Below are 22,562 nucleotides of genomic sequence, written 5' to 3' on the forward strand. Positions count from 1 at the left end.
AACAGCCTCGGCAACTTAGTGAGACCCTGTTTCAAAATAAAAAATAGAAAGGGCTGAGGGTTTATTGCTTGGTGGTAGAGTGCCCCTGGATTCAATTCCTAGTACCAAAGGTGAGTGAGTGAGTGAGTGAGAGAGAGAGAGAGAAAGAAAGAAGAAGAAGAAGAAGAAGAAGAAGAAGAAGAAGAAGAAGAAGAAGAGGAGGAGGAGGAGGAGGAGGAGGAGGAGGAGGAGGAGGGAGGGGGGAGGGGGAGGAGGAGAAGGAGGAGGAGGAGGAGGAGGAGGAGAGAGAAAGCGCGAGCTAGCAAGCATGCCTCTCATCTTCCACCTGTACAGTTTGCTTCCAGCCACGGCACCTTCAGGATCTGCTTCCAAATCAGGACGGGAGCCATGATTTTTCAGGCCCTCCCTGACTGGCCCCTTCCTTTTCCCAGATGTGTCACATCTGCACCACAGCGTGGGGTTTCCCGGCCAGATTCTGCCTCCTCTCCTTCATAGCTCTTTCAGGCATCACCCGCCAAAGAACCTCTCACTCTCCAAACCACGCGGCAGCACCTGACCCCAGCAGGTCATGACGCGGATGTGATGTGCTCCGCCATCCAGCTGCCGAAGGCTGCCCCGCACAGGAGACGCTTCTGTAAGGTCCAGCAGCAGTCAGCTGCCTGCTCACGTGCGGTCCAGGCAGAGTCGCAATGGATAGTAGAATGAAATGCGGCCAGCGGTCATCTGAGAACCAGGTCGGTGAGCTCGGGTGGGGCCCGGAGGCGGTTCTGATGGCACTGTGATATTCTCTCTCTTGAGCTGAGTGAAGACGTTTATAAATACTTATCATTAAGATGCATGACTCACATATATACTTCAGATATTCTTTTGTGAGTCTCAAATATTTTATACTTAAAAATGAAGCCCTGGCGGTGGCGCGGTTTGAGGGGCAGCTCAGTGATAACGCATTTGCCTAATAGGTCCTGGCTTCAAGATCCAGCACCAAGCTTGGGAGGCTGAGACAAGAGGTTTGCAGGTTTAAGGCCAGCCGCAGCAATTTAGTAAGACTCTCAGCAACTTAATGAGACTCTGTCGGGAAGGAAGGAAGGGAGGGAGGGAGGGAAGGATTGAGAAGAAGTCTAGAACCAGACACTACAACATCAATTAGAACTCTGTTTCTTTAGGATAAAGACGTGATGGAGACTGGCTGTACCATTTTGTATTCCCACTAGCAATATAGGAGTGACCCAGTTTCTCTGCGTCTTCACCGGCATTTCGTGTTGTCACTGTTTTTTGTTTTAATCATTCTGGTAGGTGTGTGGAGCTGTCTTCTCGTGGTTTTAATGGACATTTCTCTAATGGCTAATGGTTTTGGGCATGCTCACATAGGATTATTGGCCATCTGTGTGTCCTCTCTGGTGAAATGTCTCTGCTTCTAATTAGATTGCTGTTTTTCTTTTATGGCTCAGTTTGAGAATTAAATATATATTTAATATATAACCAATATAATATGTTAAACTAGTATGTATTAAATATGTATTAGTATATATAACATATACTACACAGACACACATATATATATTATATTATATGTATTACTACTTTGTTACAAGTGTGTTTTCCAAATATTTTCTCTCAGTCTGTAGCTTATCTTTTCATTCTCTTACTGGGATCTTTTGTGTGTGTGTGTGTGTGTGTGTGTGTGTGTGTGTGTGTGTGTGTGTGTGGTACTGGGGTTCCTGGAAACCCTTCTACCTCTGGGCTACACTCCCAGACCTATTTTTATACTTTTTTATTTGGAAACAGGGTCTCTTTTTTTTGTGTGTGGTACTGAGGATGGAACCCAGGGGCCTTCTACCTCCGGGCTACACCCCCAGACCTATTTTATATTTTTATTTGGAAACAGGGTCTCTTAAGCCTGTGTGGCTGGCTTCGAATCTGCGCAATCCTCCTGTCTCCGCCTCCCAAGCGCGGGGATTACAAGTGTGCACCACCGCGCCCGGTGTCTTACTGGGATCTTTAATAGAGAAAAGAATACCCATTTTGATGAAGTCCAGGCTTTTCCCGGCGTCTTACTGGGATCTTTAATAGAGAAAAGGATACCCGTTTTGATGAAGTCCAGGCTTTTCCTTTTATGAATTCTGCTCTTGATGTCAAGTCTGAGACCTCTCTGCCTAGCCCTAGATCTCAAAGATCTTCTTCTATAGAGATGTTCCTCTGCTTATAGTGGGTTTATGTCCTAATAAACTCATTGATAAACTGAAAAAGCCATAAGTCAAAAATTTATTTAATATCTTGAGCCCTATAGCTGAGTACCACAGCACACTTCAGGGTATCGGTTGCTTCAGATCCTGTGGCCAACAGGGACCTGCGCCTTGCGGCCACTGCCAGGCATCTCCCGAGACTGTGGTCCCTGGGTTGTCCCAGGTAGAGAGCTCGTCTAGTGCACTTGAGCCCCTGGGTTCAGTCAACTCCAGCACTGGGGTGGGTGGAACAGAACAAGAGCATTATGCCACATGTCGCCAGCTCAGGGAAAGACCAAATTCAAAGTATAGTTTCTACTAAATGCATATAGCTTTTACAGCTTTGTGATATTGAAAAAATGCATATTACACCATTGGCGCTGTTTTCTAAAAGTTTTACGGTTTTTTATTTATCTATTTTATGTATTTATTTGATACTGGGGACTGAACTCGATGGCATTCTACCTCTAACTATACTCCAGCCCCTTTTCTATTTTTTTTATTTTGAAACAGATTCTTACTAAGTTGCTGAGAGCCTTGCTATGTTGATGAGGCTGATTTTGAACCTGTGATCCTCCTGACTAAGCCTCTCAAGTACTGGGATTACGGGCATGTGCCACTATGCCTGGCTTTAGGCGTGTGTGTGTGTGTGTGTGTGTGTGTGTGTGTGTGTGTGTGGTTTCTGGGGGTTGAACCCAGGGCCATTCTGATTCCAAACTATACCTCCAGCCTTTTTATTTTTTTGTTTTGAAACAAGATCTCACTAAATTGCTGAGGCCTTGAACCCGTGATCCTTTTGTCTCAGCTTCTCAAGTGCTGGGTTTACACGTATGCAACACCAGGCCTGGCTTATGCCAGCCTCTTAAAGGTTCCCATGTGCCCTGGGCTGAGCATCAAGCATTTAACATTTGGGCCTTTGTGGGGGATACTTATCCAAACTAGTGTAGGTGAAAGCTGCTAAGAGTTGGGGTTGTTACTGCAGCAAAACAGAGCCTGTCCTGACTGTTAAGATCATTGTGGCCGTCCCATTGAGTGTTTCTGATGATAAAGGAGGACACATACAAGCTCTTAACAGAATCTAGCGCATAGTAAGACTTCACAAAATGGTAACTATTGCTGGTACTGTTTGGGATTGTTTTTTGTTGTTTGTTTTTTGGTACTATGGGATTGAACCCAGGGGCACTGTACTTCTGAGCTATATTACCCCCTGCTCTTTTTATTTTGAAACAGTGTCTTACTAATTTACTGAGGATCTAAGTTGCTGACCCTGGCCTCAAACCTGTGGCCTTCCTGTCTCAGCCTCCCAAGTACTTGGATTACAGGCCTGCGCTAGCAGTCCCAGCTGCTGGTATTGTTTTTCTTATTGCTAGTATCATTTTTTCTTTTTTGGCATAGGTGTCAGCCCCAGGGCCTCACATATGCTGGACAAATGCTCTACCAAGTGAGCTACACACCCTGGCCTGCACTACTACTGCTTTTGAGTAAACTGACGCTGTTTTTCAAATCCACCTCTTGCATGGAGAAGTCCCCTCCCCCAGGCCCCCATAATGACTTTCCCTGGAAGACTTCAGCCCACATGGGGGATTCCAGGGCAGCGTGGCTGAGTCTGTGAGCATTCCTGCAGCCATCATCTAAAAATCTCACCACTTAACTTGGAGGAAAGAAGAGTTATAGTTTTATTCTTATACTTATGGACTTAGTCCATGTGAGCTGGGGACAGCTGATCTCAGGCCATGGTGGCCAGAGAGCGCATGGGCTGCGTTCCTCACATCACAGAGGCCCAGACAGATGGATAGACGGACGGACAGACAGACACACACACACACACACACACACACACACACACACACACACACACGAGGGGAGGAGGAATCTCCAAGGCCGCACCCCCAGGGACCGCCTCCTCTAGCCACACCCTACCAGCCCACCAGGTACCAGCCAAGGGGATTCATGACAATGGACTTACCCACTTGTGGGAGTACACCCTCGTGACTCAGTTACATCACCTCCAAACATTAGTGAGCTCTTGAGGGGACATTTTATACCTAACTATAAGTCAGTGTACTGTTTCCTATGGCCCTGGGAAGACATCCCCGTGAAGCCGGTGGCTTGCCACAGTCCCCTTATTCCTGTGTGGTTCTGGAGGCCAGTAGTGCAGTGGGTCTCATGGGGCTCCAACCAGGTTGTGGCCGAGCCGGTTCCTAGGGAGGCCCCGAGGAAAAGCCACACGCTTGCCCCTCTCCACTTAGAGTGGCCACCTGGGTTCCTTGACTTGGGGCCCCTTGCCCTGTCTTCCAGGAGCATCCCTCCAATCTGTCTCCGCCTTCACATGGCCTTCGCTGAAGCTGGGTCTCCCTGCGCCTCCCCCTCTTAGAGGGGCGCTGGTGATTCCATTTAGGTGATTCCAGATAGTCCAGAAGAATCTCCCCATCTAGAGATCCTTGACACAGTTATCCCCAAGACCTTTGTGCCAAATAAGACACATGCTCAGGTCCCAGGGTTAGGCCCTGGGCATCTTTGGGGACCATTAGCTATCACAGTCTCTCTTTCTCTATCGACTCAGGTCATGGAAAGGTTAGATACTCTCTCTCTCTCTCTCTCTCTCTCTCTCTCTCTCTCTCTCTGTCTCTCTCTGTCTCTCTGTCTCTCTGTCTCTCTCTGTCTCTCTCTCTGTCTTTCTCTGTCTCTCTGTCTCTCTCTCTCTGTCTCTCTCTCTGTCTCTCTCTCTGTCTCTCTCTGTCTCTCTGTCTCTCTCTGTCTCTCTCTCTGTCTCTCTCTGTCTCTCTGTGTCTCTCTCTGTCTCTCTCTCTCTGTCTCTCTCTCTGTCTCTCTCTCTGTCTCTCTCTGTGTCTCTCTATCTCTCTGCCTGTCTCTCTCTCTGTCTCTCTGTCTCTCTCTCTGTCTCTCTATCTCTCTGCCTGTCTCTCTCTGTCTCTCTGTGTCTCTCTCTGTCTCTCTCTCTGTCTCTCTATCTCTGTCTCTCTCTCTGTCTCTCTATCTCTCTCTGTCTCTCTCTGTCTCTCTGTCTCTCTCTCTGTCTCTCTGTCTCTCTGTCTCTGTCTCTCTGTCTCTCTGTCTCTGTCTCTCTCTCTGTCTCTCTGTCTCTCTCTCTGTCTCTGTCTCTCTCTCTCCTGGAGAACTGTGCCCCTGTCTGATTCTCTATCATCTTGCCAATCTGCCTGAGCTTTGTGTCAAACCTCAATATCTGTTCTTCCATCTGTAATAAGAAATTTGATTTTGCCAGGCGTGGTGGTACATGTCTGTAATCCCAGTACTTGGGAGGCTGAGACAGGAGGATCACAGGCCTGAGGCCAGCGTCAGCAACTTAGTAAGACTTTCAGCAACCTAGCAAGACTGTTTCAAAAGAAAATAATGCTGGGGATGTAGCTCAGAATACCCCTGGTTGAATCCTCAGTACCAAGAAAAAGAGAAGAAAGAAAGAAAGAGGAAGAAAGAAAAAAAGAAAAGGGAAGAAAGGAAAGAGTGGAGGAGAGAGAAAAGGAAGAAAGGAAGGGAGGGAGAAACTTGATTTTAGACCAGGCAGATGGCCACCCGGGATCTAGACTCAGCTATAGCTAAGTTCTGACAAGAAGGTGTAGACAGGAGCGCTCTTTACTGTACTTCTGGGAAGAGCACTCCCTTCCCTCCTCCCTCTTCTTCCCCCACAGTTTGGCTGGGATGCAGATGTGGAGGATGGAGCTCAAGCAGTCACTTTGGACCATGAGGAGGTAGCCATATCTTGACGATAGGGCATCAGGACAGGAGTCTGCACTCTGACATTGGGGAGGGGCAGAGAGAGCCACCTCCCTTCATATGACAGAGAACATTCCTCACTTGCAATAAACCCAAACGCTTATTTGTGGGCAGAATACTGGCCTCCAGAGATGTCCCCGGAACCGTGATTGTGCCGTATTAGGTGGCAAGAAGTTAAGGTTCTAGAGTGAAGTCAATTACAACTCAGCGGACCTTAAAATACAGGAGTCTTCCTTTATCTGTGATTTCTCTTTCCATGGACCCAGTTCCTTCTGGTTAATCAGAGTCTGAAAACATTAAAAGAAGAATTCCAGAAATAAACAATTTGCAAGTTTTAAAGTAGCGGTGTGCTGAGTAGCAAGATGAAATCTTGTGCTCTCCTGCTCCATCCTGCCTGGGGTGGCAACCATGCCTTCGTCCAGTGTATCCACGAGGTATACACTACTGGCCCGTTAGTCGCTGCGCCATCTTGGTTACAGATCAGCTGTCACAGGATCGCAATGCTCGTGCTCAGGCCAGCTTCAGTTTACCTCATAATGGTCCCAAGCACAGAGTAGTGATGCTGGCAATTCAGATACGCCGGAGAGAGGCCACAAAGTGCTTCCTTGAAGCGAGAGTGTGAACGTTCTCTACTTAATAGGGAATGCGAGGGAAGAAAAGCTGATGAGCTTGCTAAAAGCTACTAAAAATGAATCTTCTGTCTGTGAAACTGTGAAGAAGAAAAAGGAGAGACATGCTAGTTGCTGGCAACACCTTAAACTGCAAAGCAGTTACGGCCACAGTGTGTTTGAGTGTTTAGTTAAGATGGAAACAACAATAAACTCTATCATAGGTACGTACATACAGGGGAAACACCGTCTCTGCAGTTTGGTAGTATCTGCGGTTTCCGACGTCCTCAGGAGGTCTTGGAATGTATAACCTGTAAATAAGGGGTACGTTTCTATTATGGTTATACCTCTGACAATCAACTTAGAGTAAAGGGTTATTTTGGCGCAGGTGTGTGTGTGTGCGCGCGCGCGCAAGTATATGTGATACTGGGAATTGAACTCAGGGTCATTCTACCTTTGAGCCCCAGCCCCATTTTTTATTCTTTATTTTGAAACAGGGTCTCACGAAGCTGCAGAGGACCTCACTAAGTAGCTGAGGCCAGCCACGAACCTGCGATCCTCTTGTCTCGGCCTCCCAAGTACTGGGAGGGTATACACCACGATGCCAGGCTCTTGGCGCAGTATTCTACCTCGGAGCCACCACACCAACCCCCCCCCCTTTTTTTGTGGTACTGAGGATTGAACCCAGGGGCATTCTACCTCTGAGCTCTACCCCCAGCCCTATTTTTTTATTCTATTGAAAACAGGGTCTCACTGAGTGGCAAAGGGCCTCACTAAGTAGCTGAGGCTGTCCGCGAACCGTGATCATCCTGTCTCAGCCTCCCGAATGCTGGGATTGTAAGTGTGCACCACCAGACCCAGCTCACCCCAACCCTTTTAAATTTTGAAACAGGGTCTTGCTAAATTGCTGAGAGTCTTCATAAATTGCTGGCAGTGACCTCAGACCTACAGTCCTCCTATCTCAGCCTCCTAAGTACTGGGATTATAGGCATGTGCCACCATATCCAGTTTCTTTTGGACTTTTGATGTCCAGAATTGTAAGATAATAAAGCTTTTGTTTTAAATTACTAACTTTTCAATCACTTGTGACAGCAATAGAAAATTAATAGGTGACTGACTCGGGCTTCTTGGGTCTTTGTCTTTAAAACCCCTGATCAGAGCCGGCGTGGTGACACACTCTTGGAATCTCAGTACTTGGGAGGCTGAGACGGGAGGATCGCAGGTTTGCGGCCAGCCTCAGCTACTTAGTGAGACTATTTCAAAATAAAATAAAAGCCGGGTTGCCGGGCGCTTGTAATCCCTGCGTTTGGGAGGCGGAGACAGGAGGATGGTGCAGGTTCGGAGCCAGCCTCCCTGGTTTAAGAGACCCTGTTTCCAAATAAAAATATAAAATAGGTCTGGGAGTGTATCCTGGAGGTAGAAGGGTTTCCAGGAACCCCAGTACCATCAAAAATACAAATAAACAAATAAATAAAAGCCGGGTGAGATGGCACATGCCTGTAATCCCGGTATTTGGGAGGCTGAGGCAGGAGAATCGCAGGTTTGAGACCAGTATCAGCAATTTAGCGAGACCCTGTTTCAAAATAAAAATAAATTAAATTAAATCAGGCTGGGGGGATAGCTTGGAGATAGAAAATCCCTGAGATCAATTCTGAGTATATAAATAACCCCTGGTCAGTAATAAAACCAACACCCACATTAGCAAGTGTGCTAATCACTTTCTGTGTGCCTGACACAGTCTTACATACTGAGCTTTTTTGTTTTTTTGGGTGTTTTTGTTTGTTTTTTGCAGCACTGGGGATGGAACCCCAGGGCATTCTACCTCTGAGCTATGCCCCTAAACCTATTTTTTATTCTTTATTTGGAAACAGGGTCTCACTGAGTTGCAAAGGGCCTCACTAAGTAGCTGAGGCTGTCCTTGAACCACGATCCTCCTGTTTTAGCCTCCCAAATGCTGGGATTACAAGTGTGTGCTACCATGCCTGGCAAGTACACTGAGCAAAATTTTTACCCGTGTGACCCACACAGCAATTCTACACTGAAGCATAAAGGCTTAACTACAAATATGAGAAAATAAAAACAGTTAAACATGCAATGGGAAGATCAGTCTTAAATCTTAGGAAATAGTCTGGGTGTGGTGATACATGCCTGCAATCCCAGTACTTGGGAGCCTGAGGCAGGAGGATGGCAGGTTTGAGGACACCCTTAGCAATTTAGTGAGACCTTCAGCAATTAAGCAAGACCCTGTTTCAAAGTAAAAAGGCCTGGAGTGAAAGCAGGTGTGGTGGCGCACGCTTGTGATTCCAGTACTTGTGAGGCTGAGACGAAGATTGTGGTTTGCAGACAGCCTCAGTTACAGAGTGAGACCTTCCGCTACTTAGTGAGAACTTGTTTCAGAATAAAGAATAATAAAAGCCGGGCATGGCGCACGCCTGTAATCCCCGCTCTTGGGAGGCGGAGACAGGAGGATCGCGCAGGTTCGAAGCCAGCTGAGCGAGCGCACTGGCTTAGGAGACCCTGTTTCCAAATAAAAATATAAAATAGGTCTGGGAATGTAGCCTGGAGGTAGAAGGGCTTCCAGTACCACCAAAAATAAATAAATAAATAAATAAATAATAATAATAATAAATAAATAAATAAATAAATAAAATAAAAGAAAGAAAGAAAAAATAAAAATAGGGCGGGGAGTGTAGTTTAGAGGTAGAATGCCCCTGGGTTCCACTTCCAGTACCAGAAAAAAAAAAAAAGGCTAGATTATATTTTGGAGATAGAACGTTCCTGGGTTTAATCCCCAGAAAACACACAAAAAAATTAATGATTATTATTTTTTGTGGTATTGGGAATTAAACCCAGGAGTATTCAACCTCCAATCTATATCCCAAGCCCTATTTTCTATTCTTTATTTTTGAAACAGGGTCTCACTAAGTTGCGGAGGGCCTCGCTTAAATAGCTGAGGCTGGCTGTGAACCTGTGATCCTCCTGTCTCAGCCTCCCACGTATTGGGATTACAGGCATGTACCATCATGCCTGGCTTACTTGATTAATTTAAAAATAGGACTGGGGATGTGGCTCAGAGGTAGAGTGCTCCTGGGTTCAAACTCCAGTACCAAAAAGGAAAAGCATAGATATCTGGGTTCCAGGCACTGTCTTATGAGGAAGAATCCACCTGAGATTCCCTGGGAAATGTTTTTTGTTGGTTTTGTTTTTATTTTGGTACTAGGGGTTGAAGCTAGGGGCATTCTACCTCCACCTCCAAGCCACAATCCCAGCCCAATTTCATTTTGTATGTATGTATGCTGTATGTATGTATGTATGTATGTATGTATGTGGTGCTAAAGGTTGAACACAGAGGCCTAACTCTGATACGCCCAGCTCTATTTTATTTGAATCAGACTCTTGCTAGGTTAATGAGAATCTCACTACTTTCTGAGGCTGTCCTTGAACCTGTGATCCTCCTGTCTCAGCCTCCCAAGTACTGGCAATAAATTTGTGTCACCACGCCCGGCTCTGGTTTATTTTTTACTTTTGAAACAGGGTTTCACTAAGTCACTGAGAGTCTTGCTAAATTGCTGAGGCTGACCTCAAGCCTGTGATCCTTCAGTCTCGGCCTCCTAAATACTGGAGTTACATGCCCAGTTAGAAATGTTCTTTTTTTTTATTGATGTTTTATAATCTGAAAAATTATATAAAATAAACCTCTAAAAGAGCTGAACAAAGAGAAATATCACTACAGCAACCAACAATCAAAGCCCAACCCAGGAATTCTCAAATTGAGCTTGCTGGATCACAAGACCTCAGTCCCAGAATTCCTGCCTCAGTAGGCGGGGCCAGGCTGAGCAGGGTCCCAGCAGAGGCTGGCGCTCTTGGTCTGGGGGAGCGCACTTTGACCATTGCTCCCAAACCATGAGGTTATGGCTGCTCTGAGGTGATGTTGTCCCTTAAGAGTTATAATCAGCCATGGGTGGTGGTGCATACCTGTAATCCCAGTACTTGGGAGGCTGAGACAGGAGGATTACAGGTTCATGGCCAGTCTTAACAACCTTAGTGAGGCCCTCTGCAACTTAGTGAGACCCTGAAGCCGGGCGTGGTGGCGCACACTTGTAATCTCAGTACTTGGGAGGCTGAGACAGGAGGATCGCGCAGGTTCGAAGCCAGCCTCAGCTACTTAGTGAGGCTCTCAGCAACTTAGTGAGACCCTGTTTCAAATAAAATATAAATAGGTCTGGGAGTGTAGCCTGGAGGTAAAAAGCCCCTGGGTTCCACCCCCAGTACCACACACACACACACAAACACACACACAGAGTCTAACTTAGAACCTGTTTAAAAAAAATTTTATATATATATATATATATATATATATATATATATATATATATATATATGGCTGGGGGTGTGGCTTGGAGGTAGAATGCCCCTGGATTCAAACTCCAGTACCAAAATAACAATACTACTCCTCCTAACAATAATTACTATTATAATTATTATTATTACCATGCCCCACAGGACGTTTGGGCAACGAGGAATCCCATACACGATGTGATCCTCTAAGGTTATATCACCTCGTGACATCACAGTTGTTTAAATTTGTATAAATATTCTGTTTGCACAACAAAACTGTGACACAGGGCTCAAAACGTGTCCCCATTGTTAAGGAACCAGTGACTGTGTGTGGAAATAATCCCGCGCAGTGACATATCATTACACAATTGTAATGAGTCCTGATGCCTAAGTGTGAACTAAGTTCTAATCTGAATATTTTCTTGTATTTATGTAACACACTTAGCATTTTCATTTAAATTAGGAAATTAAGCCGGGCGTGGTGGTGCACACTTGTAACCCCAGCATTTAGGAGGCTGAGACTGGATCGTGGTTCGTGGACAGCCCTTTGCAATTTAGTGAGTGATAAGTAAAATAAAAAATTAAATGCGAGTAAAATAAAAATAATGTGCATACGGCGGAGTGTGAAAAACACGAGAGAGGTCCGGTACACGTGGCATGTAAAGTTTTAATGGCACGGCTCTCCCGGGGATCAGGGCGAGGCACCGTGGGGCCCGCGCGCCTGTCCGAAGCTTGAGGACGCGGGCTCTCCTTTTAAAGGCATGCATCTCGCGAGATGAGGGTTTACTCGCGGGAATGCCCAATTCTCGCGGGGGTTTCAGCCCCTCCCTTGCCCTGCAGAGGTCATGTGACACAAAGTCACATGAGTGCAGGACCCAACTTAACATTCCGGCCTTTTGATGGTAGGGATAATGGATGACGTTGGACCCTCTAGCTTCTTCCTGCTGTCAAGGGGCGTCGTCAGGGGCCCCAGGCCGGGAGGAGTCGGGAGTTCAGTCCCCCAGAAGGGGGTGCAGGTGGGTGCATAGCTGCAGTGCGAATTGGAGGTTACCCTGGACAGCTTAGTGATGTGCGCTTGAGGAGGCTTGAACAGGCAAGGGCTATTAAAGAAAAAAACAAATCATGAGATTGAGCAGGCGACCAAAAAGGAGACTGGCTTACTCAGTACCTGGAGAGCTACCCTGAGCTGGCAAAGAGGATGGAGGTTGAGGGATCCAGGAGCCATCAGTCTTCAGCCAGGCTGAGTAGGGCCAGCGGCGGGGCCTGGTCTGGAAAGGTGCTCCCCCTGTGTTGAGGCACCTGGGGCTCACCCTTTTCCAAGGGCACTGTTCCAGTGGCCCTCCTGGCCACACACCGAGCAGTCTGATTGGTAGGCGTGGCTTTGCCCCACTTGAGGCAGGCTCCTGGAGGTAGTTGTTGTTGCAGTCCTCCACACCTAGGTGGCGCTCCAGGGGGCTGAGCCGCCACCGCCAGCCGAAGGGCAGCTACCAGGGATCTGCTTTTTGGCAAAGTCGGAGTGTATGCTCCATTTCCGCCTGTTTCTCTCTGGAATTAAAACTTAGATGCTATGTTAAGGTTCTGTCAGCTGCGACGGACCTATACTCACAAAGAGCAAGTCCCGAGACGGGTGTCCAGCAAGAATGGCAACGCGGACTCCGCACGGGCAGACAGAGAGTGTCGCCCCAGCCCCGGCCTGTCGTTTCCCGCAGCACCTAGGGCGCGCCCGAGCGGGCCACCCAGCAAAATTGCAGTCTGGCGCAGGCCAAGATGGTGACTGTGACATCACCAGGCAGTGACTATGCGCCATCACAAAATGGCAGCTGGCAGGAAAATAAATGGAAGCTGATGGGGGAGAGCATTTGGAGGGATACCAGACCGCTTATAAAAGTTCCTAACTATTCCTGGGCCACCGCAACCTATTTCCCAACTCCTATCAAGGCAGACAGGCATTCAGGGCATCTGCTAGTATAAAGGTTCGACTCCCCATAATTGGTTCACGGGCGGAAACGAAGAACAGGAAATGGGCGTCCCCAAATTCCCTGCTCAATCGTTCAGAAACAGAGGTTAAGAGATAGGGAAGAACGTCTTCATTCCTTCTCAAAACCGGAGGATGACCTGGTCATCCACAGGGTGGTCCCAGTGGACCGGGGGACAATGGGTCACCAAGCGCTTGGATTTTTGGGTCCCAGTGGACCGGAAGACCCAAGTCCGGAACCCGCTAACCAAGGGAAGGAGGCAGTTTACCGGAGTGAAGTGTTGCCAGCCAGCGCTGGCTGCGACAGAAGCGCTGAGAAGCTGCTGGGAGCGTGGTGGAGCTGGGGCGCGTGGATGCCGGTGGCTGGTGTGGACGGCACTGGTGGCTGGTGCAGGTGGGATCAGTGGGGGTGCGCAGGCGGCATGGCTTGCCGGGCCCGCGGCGTGGAGACAAAATGGCTTCCAGGCACGCGCCAGACGCTGAGGCTGGGCCCCGAGGAGCACCGCCAGTGAGCCTGGCTCGGGGCGGGTGGGGCAAACCGGCCAGAGGTCCCGGCGGTGACCGGAGAACCAAGCTGGAACGGTGCTTTAGGAGGTCCAAGCGGCAGGCAGAGGTCCTGGCCCGCGCAGGCAGTTGGCAGGCAGAGCAAGTGCCAAGCTGCCTGGCTCAGGCCGGAAAGATGGCCGCCGACTCCTAGGATTGGTTAGGAGTGGAAAGTGGGAGGGATTAAAGATTGTGAGGCCTCCAGTGAGGCCATGAGGTGGGAGGGGTTAAAGATGGCGAGGCCTCCAGTGAGGCCATGAGGTGGGAGGGGTTAAAGATGGCGAGGCCTCCAGTGAGGCCATGAGGTGGGAGGGGTTAAGGATAGCGAGGCCTCCAGTGAGGCCATGAGGTGGGAGGGGTTAAGGATGGCGAGGCCTCCAGTGAGGCCATGAGGTGGGAGGGGTTAAAGATGGCGAGGCCTCCAGTGAGGCCATGAGGTGGGAGGGGTTAAGGATGGCGAGGCCTCCAGTGAGGCCATGAGGTGGGAGGGGTTAAGGATGGCGAGGCCTCCAGTGAGGCCATGAGGTGGGAGGGGTTAAGGATGGCGAGGCCTCCAGTGAGGCCATGAGGTGGGAGGGGTTAAGGATGGCGAGGCCTCCAGTGAGGCCATGAGGTGGGAGGGGTTAAGGATGGGGACCTCCAGTGAGGCCATGAGGTGGGAGGGGTTAAGGATGGCGAGGCCTCCAGTGAGGCCATGAGGTGGGAGGGGTTAAGGATGGGGGCCTCCAGTGAGGCCATGAGGTGGGAGGGGTTAAGGATGGCGAGGCCTCCAGTGAGGCCATGAGGTGGGAGGGGTTAAAGATGGTGGGGCCAAGATGGCGGCCCCCCAGTGATTCCACGTGTCCAAGATGGCGGGCCACAGCTGGCGACCCCCCCCCCCAGTAATTCCATGTGGCTGCTTACCGGAATGGCCAGGCCCAGGCAGCAGGGGTGGGCAGGCACAGGGTGAAGGGCGCCAGGGCGCGAGTCCGAGTGGAGGAACCAGCTGGAGCGCGGGCTGGACTTGGTGGGCTGGGGGCTGTTTAGCAGAGTGGCGGCCACCTAGATGGAGGAGGCAGGCGGCCCCGGCAGGCGGGTCTAAGCAACGCCAGGCGCGGAGAAGACATAGGCGCGCGGTGTGGCGCAGTCCGCGGGCGACGCGGTCCCATTCCAGCGGTGGGTGGCGTGGGCAGGCGGGAACGGCGGTTTTAGGAGGTCCAAGCAGCAGTGGCGGGAGCAACGCCTGCAAGCGGAGCGCTGGTGTGGGACCTCACAGTCGAGCTGCTGGCGGATCGGAGAGTCCAGGGCTCAAAAAGAGAGTAAAAAGAAAAAGAGAAAAAAACGAAAAAAAACGAAAAAAAAAAGAAAAAATGGGGAGGAACCCAAGAGTTCTCCCGGTTCGGCACCAAATGATAAGTAAAATAAAAAATTAAATGCGAGTAAAATAAAAATAATGTGCATACGGCGGAGTGTGAAAAACACGAGAGAGGTCCGGTACACGTGGCATGTAAAGTTTTAATGGCACGGCTCTCCCGGGGATCAGGGCGAGGCACCGTGGGGCCCGCGCGCCTGTCCGAAGCTTGAGGACGCGGGCTCTCCTTTTAAAGGCATGCATCTCGCGAGATGAGGGTTTACTCGCGGGAATGCCCAATTCTCGCGGGGGTTTCAGCCCCTCCCTTGCCCTGCAGAGGTCATGTGACACAAAGTCACATGAGTGCAGGACCCAACTTAACAGTGAGAAGACCCTGTTTCAAAATAAAAAATAAAAAAATAGGGCAGGGGGTGTAGCTCGGAGGCCAAATGCCCCTTGGCTCCATCCCAAGACCCACAAATAAATAAATTAGGAATTTAGCCAGGCGTGGTGGCGCACGCTTGTAATCCCCGCGCTTGGGAGGCTGAGACAGGAGGATCACACAGGTTCAAAGCCAGCCTCAGTTACCTAGTGAGGCTTTCAGCAACTTAGCAAGACCTTGTTTCCAAATAAAATATTAAAAAGGTCTGGGAGTATAGCCCGGAGGTAGAAAGCCTCTGGGTTCCACCCCAGTACCACCAAAAATAAATAAATAAATAAATATAAATTAGGAATTTATTTTATGCTACATGGTGTTGTTTCTGTGGAGGTACCTCTGTGGTGGAAACAAATCCTTTTTTATTTCGAGTGGCAATTTCACGTGTATGGCAGTTTCCTTTTTTATGGTCTGCTGGAAAATGTCAGGTCAAGGTTTTGAGATCTGAAAGGAGGATTTCTTATATGAATCAAACTTTATCAGCGGAGATTATAAAAACAAACCTGTCTTTCTTCCCACTGCACTCCCAGAATCCCTTGCGACTCCCCTGTTAGAACTCTTTCCATGTGGAGTTTGAATTATTGATTTACCATCTGACTTTTTCCAGGGCTTTTGGGTTCTTTGAGCGTGGGATGTTCTTCCATATAAAGAAAAAAAATTGTGCAATATGGAGAGATGTTTATTTTTCTAGTATTTGTCCAGTTTGTGTTAATAAACCACGTGAAAATTGTTTCTGGGAAAGAAAGCTGGGCATATGGGTCTTCTTATGTGCACTAGCATGTAATACTTTGCCAGGTATTTTGTGTGGGATTCTGTGGCGGGGTCGAGGACTGGGGGCTTGTTGGTAACGGTGGGGGTGTGACTCCATGGGGGGCACATGTTCCGATGAAGGCGTCTGTGGCCGCATTTCTCTGAGCGTGGGTATCCAGCAGGTTACGCAAAGTGTGCAGCCCCTTAGAATTCACCAGTGAGGGGCTGGGTGAGGCTCGGTGGCTGAGCCCCCAGCTTCCATCCTAGCACCACAAAATGAAAAGAGAAGGCGCTTTGTGGCGCACGCCTGTAATCCCGGTACTTGTGAGGCTGAGACAGGAGGATCACCAAGGACGGCCTCTGCAACTTAGCGAGATCCTGTTTCCAAACAAAAAATAGGGCTGAAGGGGACAGTTCAGAAGTAGAATAAAGAAAAGGAATTATAAAGAATTCACAAGTGAGAAGCCGGGCGTGGGGCGCATGCTTGTGATCCCAGTACTTGGGAGGCTGAGACAGGAGGATCGCGGTTCGCGGACAGCCTCAGCTACTTAGTGAGGCTCTCTGCAACTTAGTGAGACCCTGTTTCAAAATAAAGGATAAAAACATAGGGCTGGGGCCGGGCGTGGTGGCGCACACTTGTAATCCCCCCACTTGGGAGGCGGAGACAGGAGGATCGCACAGCTTTGAAGCCAGCCGTGCTGGCTTAGGAGACCCTGTTTCCAAATACAAATATAAAAAAATAGGTGTCTGGGAATATAGCCCAGAGGTACAAGGGTTTCCAGGAACCCCAGTACCACCACCATCAAAATATATATATATGGCTGGGATGTAGCTCGGAGGTAGAATGCCCCTGGATCCCCAGCACCACACACACACACACACACACACACACACACACACACACACACTCTCTCTCTCACACACACTCACTCACTCACTTACACACACACACAGAATTCACCAGTGAGAATGGAGATGCTGAAGGTTCTGTGCCCATGCCTGGTCTCCACCTGCTCTGTGGGTCACACCACACTGGCTGTGTGCGGCAGGCAGTGCTCCTGTCCCCATCCGCCTCCCTCTCGGGGTCTTCCTGTCCCATGTGTCTGTGGCTGCCATACTTACAGCAGACTCCCTGCAGGCAGGGGCCCTTGCTGAGTGGGGGAGGGGCGCCGTGACCTCAGAGTCAAGGTGCTGTCTGAGAATGCCGCAGCTGGGGAGATTAGATTTCATGATTTCGGGGAAGGAGAGCAGACAGACTCAGTTCTGGTCAGCGCCAGGTTCTCAGAACCACTAGACCATCACGGAACTCCTGTGATTCATGACCGGGTATGCGCCAGGCGGGTGCCTCGTACTCTGTATGTTTATATGGTACTAGGAGTCGAACCCAGGGGGAGTTCTACATCTGAGCCACACCCCCAACCCTTTTTATTTATTTATTTTTATTTATTTATTTATTTATTTATTTATTTTTTTGGTGGTACTGGGGTTCCGGGAAGCCCTTCTACCTCTGGGCTCCACTCCCAGACCTATTTTTATATTTTTATTTGGAAACAGGGTCTCCTAAGCCAGCGCGCGCGGCTGGCTTCGAACCTGCGCGATCCTCCTGCCTCCGCCTCCCAAGCGCGGGGATGACAAGCGTGCGCCACCACGCCCGGCTATTTATTTTTATTTTGAAAAAGAATCTTGCTACATTGCTGAGGACCTCACTGGGTTGCTGAGGCCGTCCTTGAACCTGCAATCCTCCTGTCTCAGCCTCCCAAGTACTAGGATTACAGGTGTGGGCCACCACGCCAGGCTTATATGTATTAATATTACATGTTAATATACGTATGAGTGTCAATGTATAATATTATGTTAAGTGTTCGTCGATAACAATTACATGAATAGTTCATAATGTTTCAAATTACTATAAATTATTTTATATAGCAACCTTATCCTCTCTCTCTCTTTTTTCAGCACTGGGGATTGAAACCAGGGGAATATACCTCTGAGCTACATCCCAGCCTTTTTTATTTTGAAATACAGTCTTGCTAAGTTGCTGAGGACCTCTCTAAATTGCTGAGGCTGGCCAGGAACCTGTGAGCTTCTTGTTTGAGCCTCCCAGGTACATGGATTACAAGTATATGCCACCATACCTGACCCTCGTTTTATTTTGTTATTTATTTATTTATTTATTTATTTATTTATTTATTTATTTATTTATTGTGATACTGGGGATGGAACCCAGAGGCTTTCTCTCTTCCGGCTACACCCCAGAGGTATTTTATACTTTATTTGGAAACAGAGTCTCACTGAGTTGCCGAGAGCCTCACTAAGTAGCTGAGGCTGGCTTCGAACCTGCACGATCCTCCTGTCTCAGCCTCCCAAGTGCGGGGATGACAAGCGGGCGCCACCACGCCCGGCTTTTTAATTTTTATTTTGAAACAGGGTCTCGCTAAGTTGCTGAGACTGGCCTCCTTTATGTTTTTATTTTCAAGCAGGGTCTAAGTTGCCAAGGCTGGTCTTGAGCTTTTGGTCATCCTACCCTAGCCTCTCCAGGAGCTGGGATTACAGGTGTGCACTCACTACTGTATCTGGCTAGATCTTTCTTTCTTTCTTTTTTTATATTAGAGATTGGATCCATTCTACGTCCAAGGTACACCCTCAGCTGAATTTTATTTCTTATTTGGAAACAGGGTCTCACTAGGTTACTGAGAGCCTGGCTAAGTTTCCGTGGCTGTCTTTGAACCTGTGATCCTCCTGTCTTAGCCTCTCAAGTACTGGGATTACAAGCATGTACCACCACGCCCGGATCCACCATTTATTTTATAGGTTCAGGATTTCCAGCCTTGGTTGAGAAAGCCCCCTGGTAGAGCTGTGGATGCAGCTCAGTGGTAGATCACTTTCCTAACATATGGTGAAGTCCTGAGTTCAATCCCCAGCATCACATACATACAACAAAAGTCGGGCTCCTAGGGAATAGAGAAGGATTGGCAGCCTCCTCCCCTCTCCCACTGCCCCTCCTGGGTCTTTCCTTTAGTGTATATGTGTGTGTGTGTGTGTGTGTGTGTGTGTGTGTGTGTGTCTGTATCAGAGGGGGAGAAACTGATTTCTTGTCAATTTGTAATCAATCTTTATATACTATAGCTATCTACTCTATTTGTCTGAGTGTGGCAAAATTTTCCCCGTGCTTTTTGTACGTTGTCTGGCAAAGGTTTTTAAAGTGTTATGCAAACCAGGTATGGTGGAAACGCCTGTGATCCAGGATGTAAGAGGCTGAGGTAGGAGGATCACAGATCAGGGACAGCCTCATCAAGTAGTGAGACTCTGCTTCAAAATAAAAATAGGGCTGAGGACATAGCTTGAAAATAGAATGCCTGTGGGTTCAATTCCCAGTACCACACACAAATAATAAATAATAATAAAGTGTTATGCAGGAGCCAGGTGTGGTGGCGCATGCCTGTAATCCTAGTACGTGGGAGGCTGAGACCGGAGGATTGCAGGTTTGAAGCCAGCCTTAGCAATTTATTGAAGCCCTCAGCAACTTAGAAAGACCTTGTTTCTAAATAAATAGTAAAATAGGGCTGAGGGGCATAGCTCAGAGGTAGAATGCACCCTGGGATCAATCCTTAGCACCACACAAACACACACAAAAGACAAACCAACCAAAAAAATTTTTTAAAGTGTTATAGATGAGTGTGATGGCTCACACTTGTAATCCTAGTACTTGGGAGGCTGAGGCAGCAGGATTGCAGGTTCAAGGCCAGCCTCAGCTACTTAGTGAGGCCCTCTACAACTTAGTTTCTAAATAAAGAATAAAAAATAGGGCTGGGGATGAAGCTGGGCATGGTGGCACACACTTGTAATCCCGGCATTTGGAGGCTGAGACGGGAGGATCACGGTTCTCAGACAGCCTCTGCTACTACTTAGTGAGGTCCTTGCAACTCATTAAGACCCAGTTTCAAAAAATAAAGAATAGCCCGGTGTGGTGGCGCACGCTTGTAACACCAGTATTTGGCTGAGATGGGAGGATTGCAGTTCGAGGACAGCCTCAGCTACTACTTAGTGAGGCCCTTCGCAACTCAGTGAGACCCTATTTCAAAATAAAGAATAAAAAGTAGGGCTGGGGACGCCGGGTGTGGTGGCGCATACTTGTAATCCCCGTGCTTGGGAGGCGGAGACAGGGGGATCTCGCACAGGTTTGAAGCCAGCCTCACTGGCTTAAGAGACCCTGTTTCCAAATAATAAAAAAATATATAAAATAGGTCTGGGAGTGTAGCCCAGAAGTAGAAGGGTTTCCAGGAACCCCAGTACCACACACATACAAAAATAGGGCTGGGGGTGGAGCTTGGAGGTAGAATGCCCCTGGGTTCCATCCCAGCACCACAAAAAGAAAGAAGAAAGAAAGAAAGAAAGAAAGAAAGAAAGAAAGAAAGAAAGAAAGAAAGAAAATAAAGAACAAAAAAATAGGGCTGGAGCTGGGCGTGGTGGCGCACGCTTGTAGTCCCCGTGCTTGGGAGGCTGAGACAGGAGGTTTGCACAGGTTCGAAGCCAGCCTCAGCTACTTAGTGAGGCTCTCAGCAACTTAGTGAGACCCTGTTTCCAAATAAAATATAAAATAGGGCTGGGAGTATAGCCCAGAGGTAGAAAGCCTCTGGGTTCCACTCCCAGTACCACCACCAAAAAAAAAAAAAAAAAAAAAAAATAGGGCTGGGGTTATAGCTCGAAGGTAGATTGCCCCTGGGTTCCATTTCAAAAAGAAAGGAAGAAAGAAAGGAAGAAAGAAAGAAAGAAAGAAAGAAAGAAAGAAAGAAAGAAAGAGGGAGGGAGGAAGAAAGAAAGAAAGAGGGAGGGAGGGAGGAAGAAAGAAAGAAAGAAAGAAAGAAAGGAAAAGAAAGAAGAGAAAAAAAAGGCTGGGAATGGAGCTTGGAGGTAAAATGTCCCTTGGTTTCAATCTCTAGTACAGAGGGAATATATATATATATATATATATATATATATATATATATATATATATATATAGTCTGGGGATTAAGAGTGCCTCTGGGTTGGGTTCAATCACCAGTACAAATCCCAAAAAAACTCTGAAGTGCTAGATCTTCTCCAGATGCACCCCACCTTCCTGTGGTGCTGAGCGCAGGTTGGGCAGGTCTCCCAGGGGATGGGCGCCTCCCCTTCCCTCTTATCTCGCAGCTTCTCCCTTCCCACGGGTCAGGTGCATATAAAAGTGCACAGGTGCACAGCCCCACCGTGTCGCTGCCATGTCTCCTCTGTGCCCGTTGCTGCTGCTGGCCCTGGCCCTGGCGGTTGTTCCCGAGGTCCGAGGCTCCTGCCCTCTGCCTGCCGACCTCAAGCATGAAAATGGGACCCGCACGTGTGCCAGGCTCTACGACAAGAGCGACCCCTACTACGCCAACTGCTGCCAGGGGGCAGAGCTGTCGTTGAACCCAGACACCGACCTGCCCTACCTGCCCCGCGACTGGGTCAACAAGGCGTCCTCGCTGGTAGTGGCCCAGCGCTGCGAGCTCACCGTGTGGTCACTCCCAGGCAAGAAGGGAAAGAGCCGCAAGTTCTCCTCCGGCACCTACCCCCGCCTGGAGGAGTACCGCAAGGGCATCTTCGGACACTGGTCCAACTCCATCTCCGGCCTTTACTGCAGGTGCACCCCGCCCCGCCCCGCCCGGCCTGTGGAGCTGCCTCTGAAGCTCTGGCCTCCAGCCCTATCACGCTGGGGCTTGTGCAGACCCCAGGCACCCCCAGATCACACTAGGAGAGGCAGGCCAGCTTCCGGAGCCTGAGATGGGAGTCCTGGAGACACTCATCTCTGAGTGCACCCGAAAAATCCTCCTGCATTTCACCCCAGCCCTGGGCCTGGGCTCCTCAAACTTTGACCTAACCTCACTCCAGCCTCCATCCCGGGAGCAGCCCACCTGCCATTCTGGAATCCACCACATGCCCACTAACCCAGAGCCGCGCTTTCCAAGGAGGGCTGCTGGCTCTGATTCATCTGCTCCCTCATCTTGAAGACCCCAGACCCGAAGCCAGCCCCGTTTCAGATCATTGCATCTGAAAGCTCCCTGCCTCAACTCTGATACTCCAAGATTCCCAACCTGCTTCAGGTCTCATGTCCCCAGGCCCAGCCCCATGACACCCCATCCTCGCCTAACCGCCATGCTCTCCCCCCAACCCCTCTAGATCAGCCTCAACCCCCAAACCAGTCTCAGAGCCCTCAGGCCCCCATCCTGGAGACCCCCCTGCACGCACATGCCTAATGCTCAGGCCCTGGCACCCACATCCAGCTGTGGCACCCTCTCAGACCAGTCCCAGGTGTGCCCAAGACCTGTGTGGCACCTAAACGTGGAGCCTCAGAGCCCTGCTCACCAGCCCCCACCATACTCAGGGTCCCTAAGCTCACCATACTCAGGGTCCCTAAGCTCCTGGCATCCCCTGGTGACAATTTCTGATTATGTTGCAGGTGCTACTGATTCCTGGAGGACCCCTCACCTGGCTCATCCCTGGGGCCTGCTCTCGCAGGAGGAGAGGGCTTTCTGCCTGCCTGCCACCCTACCCACCCTGCAATACAGCCTTTGTGAAATTCTCCCTGTCTGCCATCTGCCTGTGCTTGTGA

The 22,562-nt window shown here is 49.1% G+C and overlaps 1 protein-coding gene across 1 annotated transcript; it reads left to right on the forward strand.

Moving 5' to 3' along the window:
• Positions 1–21,195: 21,195 nt before the first annotated feature.
• SYCN (syncollin) lies at positions 21,196–22,562 on the forward strand (the record flags this gene model as incomplete). The annotated part of the gene is made up of 3 exons (XM_080703581.1): positions 21,196–21,593; positions 22,234–22,261; positions 22,410–22,562. 3 exons carry the CDS (start codon positions 21,196–21,198, stop codon positions 22,560–22,562), a joined length of 579 nt encoding a protein of 192 aa, XP_080559707.1.

The sequence above is a fragment of the Muscardinus avellanarius genome, assembly GCF_963383645.1.
Source record: "Muscardinus avellanarius genome assembly, chromosome: 10".
NCBI lineage: Eukaryota > Metazoa > Chordata > Mammalia > Rodentia > Gliridae > Muscardinus > Muscardinus avellanarius.